We start from the raw sequence: 6,182 nt of genomic DNA on the forward strand, positions 1-6,182 counted from the left end.
CAAGAAATAAATAACAACCTACAAGACTTCAACAAAAAAAGAAGAAAAAAATTAAAATCCAAAATTTTATATCCGCAATATGCCTGGGTCCGCCAGTGCATTATACCAAAAAAAAATCCCACCAATATCTCTAGAGTCGCGGCCATCAACCCGGCTGCGAATAATATTTTGGTACCGCTGGCGCCGACGTCCCAAGTATCGATGCTAAAAGAGGAAATGTGAATGAATTTGATGGAAAATATTTTAAAAAATAAAAATTAAATTGGAAGAAAAAAATCTCAGTTTGAAAAAAGATATACCCAAGATACATCCGCTGTATTGTAGATTTTTCACAATTACTGAAATCTTATCAAACTTTCAAATTTATTCTCAAGATAAAGTAAAGAAGTAATTTTATAAAAAAATATAGATTCATATTTAGCTCTCTCTCTCTTTTACTTCATCTAAAATTATTTATTTATTTTCCTTCTTAATCTTTCCTCTCTTTTTTTTTTTTTTTCTTTATTTGGATTTATCGACGCTGAACCACAACTTGTTTCCAAAAAAACTAATGTCGACATCAACGTCAATCCAAAATTTAAAACAAAATTCAGCAGAAGTTATCTAGCAATATTTATTATTGGCTTATCTAGTCTCATGATATATGAGAGAAAAAATTTTATGTTATGAACACATAGTGGTGAAATTCATCACCTAAAAAATAAAAATAAAATATTGCACGGTTATCGAAAGATGTGTAGGAAGAAAACTTATCTCATGTAACATGAGAATAGTTTTTTCCTATTTATTATTTGGTGTAAACTTGTCTCCAAAAAAATATGTAGAAATAACTAAATAAACAATCCTCAACCACTATTAGTTTAGTTAAACAAATAAAGTACATGGAAGGTCCAGGACGGCAAGCATGGTCGAAATCTTTGCAAGTGGCATAATCGCATACTTTTATTTTATTTTTCTAACTCATCATTCTGTATGCAACAACTAACTAATAAAATACGACTTATTTAATTCAATGCAGTGTAATAATAGTTCACATTTCAAATAAGACCTTGCTCATATTAAATATGTAAATGCAATCCTCTCTTCAAATGCATAGAGTCAACTATCCAAATCTGCTTTTGAGAAAATCGATAGGCTAAAACTAAAGAGATGGTCAAATGGTGGAAAGATAGGAATCAAATTCCAATTTAAATGAATAGCAAATAGTAATATACATGCTTACAACTCTTCATTAAACATACAAAAAAAAAAAAAACAGGTGTAGAAGTCAGTTTCTGAACCATGAACAACCACGGATTTTATGGCTACCTTGGAGTTGCAACTACTTTGGTGGTTTTGTTGGGTCTATTTCAAGGCACTTCAGGGCTAACACAAGCTGAGGCACTTCTCAAGTGGAAACAAAGTCTCCCTAACCAACCAATTTTGAATTCATGGGTGTCTCCAACACAGAACAACTCAAGTGCAACTCAAACCCCATGTTCATGGAGAGGTATTACTTGTGATTCTCAAGGCAGTGTGATTATAATAAACTTGGCATACACTGGACTTGAAGGTACCCTTCAAAACTTGAACTTTTCTGTTTTCCCAAACCTTCTCCGTCTTGATCTCAAAGTAAACAATCTCACTGGCACTATACCAGAAAACATTGGTGTGCTCTCAAAACTCCAATTTCTTGATCTTTCCACTAATTATCTCAATGGTACTTTACCTCTTTCTATTTCCAATCTGACTCAAGTTTCTGAGCTTGATTGTTCAAGAAATGATATAACAGGAATATTAGACCCTAGCTTATTTCCTGATGGAACTGATAAGCCAAAAACTGGTCTCATTAGTATCAGGAATCTCCTATTCCAAGACACCCTCTTAGGTGGTAGAATTCCAAATGAAATAGGGAACATAAGAAACTTGACAGTGCTAGCTATTGATGGGAACAACTTTTATGGGCCTATTCCTCCATCTCTTGGAAACTGTACACAATTAAGCATTCTTAGAATGCCTCAAAACCAACTCACAGGCACAATACCCCCAGGTATTGGTATGTTAACCAATCTAACTGATCTTCGCTTATTCACCAACAACTTGACTGGTACGGTGCCACAAGAATTTGGAAACCTGTCTTCCTTGATTACGCTGCATCTTGCTGAGAACAACTTTAGTGGTGAATTGCCACCACAAGTGTGCAAAAGTGGCACTCTTGTCAATTTCAGTGCAGCCTTCAATAGTTTCACTGGTCCAATTCCAATAAGCCTTAGAAACTGCCCAGCCTTATATAGAGTTCGACTTGAATACAACCAGCTCACAGGTTATGCAGATCAGGATTTTGGAGTATATCCTAACCTCACTTACATGGACTTCAGCTATAACAGGGTCCAAGGTGAGCTCTCAGCAAATTGGGGTGCCTGCAATAACTTGCAATTACTCAGAATGGCTGGGAATGCAGTGAGTGGAAACATTCCAGGGGAGATTTTTCAGTTGGACCAACTACAAGAGCTTGACCTTTCCTCCAACCAAATATCAGGAGACATTCCTCCACAGATAGGAAATTCCTCCATCCTTTATGATTTGAATTTGAGTGGCAACAAACTTTCTGGTGAGGTGCCATCAGAAATTGGAAACCTTTCTAATTTGAGGAATTTAGACTTGTCAATGAACATGTTATTGGGGCCAATACCAAATCAAATAGGGGACTGCTCAAACTTGCAGAGTTTAAATTTGAGCAACAATGGCTTGAATGGCACAATTCCCTTCCAAATTGGAAATCTTGCAGCCTTACAAGATTTTTTGGACTTGAGTTACAATTCACTCTCAGGAGGAATTCCTGCTAATCTTGGTAAGCTTTCAAATTTGATAAGCTTGAATATCTCTCACAACAATCTTTCAGGTACCATACCTGATTCCCTTAGTGAAATGTTGAGCTTGTCAGCCATCAACCTCTCCTACAATCAATTGGAGGGCCCTGTTCCTAAAGGTGGCATTTTCAACTCTTCTCAACCTCTGGATTTGAGCAACAACAGAGATTTATGCGGGAATATCCAAGGTTTGCAACCTTGTAATGCCTCTCTTACTGAACCTGATGGAAAAAGTAACAAAAACAAGGTTGTGATCCCCCTTGTTGCTTCTTTGGGAGGTGCCCTTTTTCTTTCATTGGTGTTAGTTGGGATTCTTTTCTTTTTCAACAAGAGAAAGTCAATAGCTTCAAGACAAAAACCTTCATTCAAGAGACCAAACCCATTTTCAGTTTGGTACTTCAATGGTAGAGTGGTGTATGGAGACATAATGGAAGCAACCGAGAACTTTGATGACCAGTATTGCATTGGGGAGGGAGCACTGGGAAAAGTTTACAAAGCAGTGATGCGAGGGGGTCAAATATTTGCTGTAAAAAAGTTGAAATGTGATGAAGACAGCTTAGACATTGAGAGCATAAAAGCCTTTGAGAGTGAGATAGAAGCCATGTCAGAAACACGCCACAGAAACATTGTGAAGCTTTACGGATTTTGCTCTGAAGGGTTGCACACATTTTTAATTTATGAGTATATGGATAGAGGGAACTTATCTTATATGCTAGGAAATGAAAAGGAAGCATTAGAACTAGATTGGCCTCACAGGGTTGATATTATCAAAGGTGTAGCAAGCGCTTTGTCCTATATGCATCATGATTGTGCACCACCTTTAATTCATAGAGACATATCAAGCAAGAATGTTTTGTTGTCCTCCAATCTTGAAGCTCATGTCTCAGATTTTGGCACTGCAAGGTTTCTGAAGCATGATTCGCCTATTTGGACATCATTTGCTGGCACATATGGCTATGCTGCTCCAGGTGAGCTTCTCTGACTCTTAAAAGTTTGAAATTCATTTTTCACCATGTTGGTAAAAATGATAGAGAATAATATAAAGTATTAAAAAAGATTATCACTTAATGTCTTAAGATTTTAGATTGAGATGGTTCTTTACATGGTATCAGTATCAGAGCTTTAGTAACCACTAGGTCACGAGTTCGATTCTCACTGCCCCTGCTTTCAGGTAGAATTAAGAAAAACACAACACAGACCAAAAAATTAGCTTGTACAGCACAAGGTAGACCAAAAATGGGCTTGTGCCATATTCACGTCAAGCCCAAGGGGCTCTTGCGTGAGAGGGTGTGTTAGAAGAGAATATAAAGTATTAAAAAAATTATCACCTAATACTTTACAAAAATTAAATATAATTAGATTCAATCTAAAGATTAGAGAAAATAGTATTCTTGATAACATCAAAGTAAAAGTTAATTTTGAGAACTTGATTGTGATCATAACAAATGCAATTTTCTTCTTGTTTGTTTGCAATTGGCTAATTTTCACTGTCTGTTGGGTGCTACAGAGCTTGCTTACACAATGGCAGTGACTGAAAAATGTGATGTGTTCAGTTTTGGTGTTTTGGCATTTGAGGTTCTTACGGGAAAGCACCCTGGTGATCTTGTTTCCTATATACAAACTTCTAATGATGAGAAGATAAACTTCAAAGAGATTTTAGACCCGCGCCTCTCACCTCCTGCAAAGAACAATATTTTGAAGCAATTGTCATTGATTGCGAATCTAGCACTTTCATGTTTGCAAACAAATCCTCAATCTAGACCAACCATGCGAAGCATAGCTCAGATGCTTGAAATGGAGATTTCAAATAACTCATATGGTTGAAATGGATACTTTTTTCTAGTGTATATGCTTCGTATATAGACACTTGCCCGTGTATCATATCCTTAATCATAGTGATTTCTTTCTTTCTTTTTAATTACGTTAAATTGATTAGAATATATCCTTCTTGAACAATCATGTCTTTGCTTGTAAACTGTAAGGGAAGAAAAAAAAATAGATGTGTGAGGCTATTGGTTCTCCTTTAATTAAAATGGTTCGCCGTTTCTTCTACATTTTTTTTTTTTTTGGCTTAGCTTTTTAATTTGATATTTACATGCAACTGAACAAACTCATCATTTTACGAAGAATTATTGTTGTTTCAGGTTATGATTGATTTTAGGGAATATAATTTCTCATTTTTTGAATTAGATAAAATTGTTTGTGTGTATACGAAAAAATGGGTGAGATCTATTTATTTATTTTTTTCTTGCTCTTTTTTTATATGAGTCTTTTTCATTTTTTTATATGTCTATGAGACAATTTTATATTATAATATGAAAAATTATATTCTCCTAATTCTATTGGAACTTTTTGAAAAACAGAGTCGTGCATATATCATGTATAACACTTCATTTTCAAAATCGAGTTATAAAGTAGAAAGTTGGTTTATAGGTTTTTCTTTTCATTTTATATGGATTAAAAAAAGACTTGGATATGGATTAGGAATAACCGAATAACCCACTCATCTCTATTTTTTTAATATTAATGTTTAATAGGACAAAAGAGCATATTGCATAGACAAGGAGGGGCGCGAATGTAAATTGACGCAAGTTAACCAACGAAGGTATGAAAAACAAGAAAATAAAATATTTGAACCGTAATTTATAGAATAATGATGTCTATTTTACGAGCCCGTTTATTATGGGCCGGGAGCTTATGTTCCTTTGCCAAAAATAGGGGAAAAAAAAGATTGGAAGGGAACTTAGAAGGAAGAAAGGGGTATAGATGAAAAGAAATTTTTTTTTTTTGGTAAAGGACCATCAAATAATATTGTGATCCTGGAGCACAATAAAAAAAATCTCTATTTTACTCATTTTATATAAGTGAGAAATAAACACATAATTCAATACAAACTACACAAATATTTCGTTATTAGATCAATTCTAATGACTTTGTGGGTTGTTATATTTACACAAATAAAAAATTATTTTACTTTTAGGTGAATAACCACAAATGATCACTGGATACCTGAGTGACAAGTACTCGAATAAACCTAGTTAAAATAGAATTTGCCTTCTGATTCGTAATACCATATGCGGCCGACTATTACATTTCATTCTGAAATTGATCCTTTGCCAAACTGCAACTGCGCCCCCATAATGTAATCTTTTGTCCACATTTTGAGTACCTATACTCACGCACATGCCCATCTTATATTATTATATTATTGTTAAATAACAAGTAGAGAGACGAACATTGAAATAAAACTGTGTATATTGAATTGAGGTAGAATGTACAATATATAGACATACTAATGAGTTAAGCCCAAAACTAATACAAATCTTAATGAAA

At 34.6% G+C, this 6,182-nt stretch overlaps 1 protein-coding gene across 1 annotated transcript; it reads left to right on the forward strand.

Annotated features, from left to right (window-relative positions):
* Window positions 1-1,281: 1,281 nt before the first annotated feature.
* On the forward strand, window positions 1,282-4,673 carry LOC133297818 (MDIS1-interacting receptor like kinase 2-like). The gene is made up of 2 exons (XM_061497031.1): window positions 1,282-3,817; window positions 4,357-4,673. The coding sequence occupies exons 1-2, from the start codon at window positions 1,282-1,284 to the stop codon at window positions 4,671-4,673; spliced, it is 2,853 nt and encodes a 950-aa protein (XP_061353015.1).
* The last annotated feature ends 1,509 nt before the right edge of the window (window positions 4,674-6,182 follow it).

Source organism: Gastrolobium bilobum, unplaced genomic scaffold (assembly GCF_033153095.1).
Source record: "Gastrolobium bilobum isolate Gb01-03AN ecotype WA unplaced genomic scaffold, APGP_CSIRO_Gbil_v1 utg3870, whole genome shotgun sequence".
NCBI lineage: Eukaryota > Viridiplantae > Streptophyta > Magnoliopsida > Fabales > Fabaceae > Gastrolobium > Gastrolobium bilobum.

Coding starts and splice junctions, on each gene's coding strand:
- LOC133297818 (XM_061497031.1), top strand. CDS start 1,282: ATGAACAACCACGGATTTTATGGCTACCTTGGAGTTGCAACTACTTTG. Junction 3,818..4,356: donor ATATGGCTATGCTGCTCCAG/GTGAGCTTCTCT, acceptor TGGGTGCTACAG/AGCTTGCTTACACAATGGCA.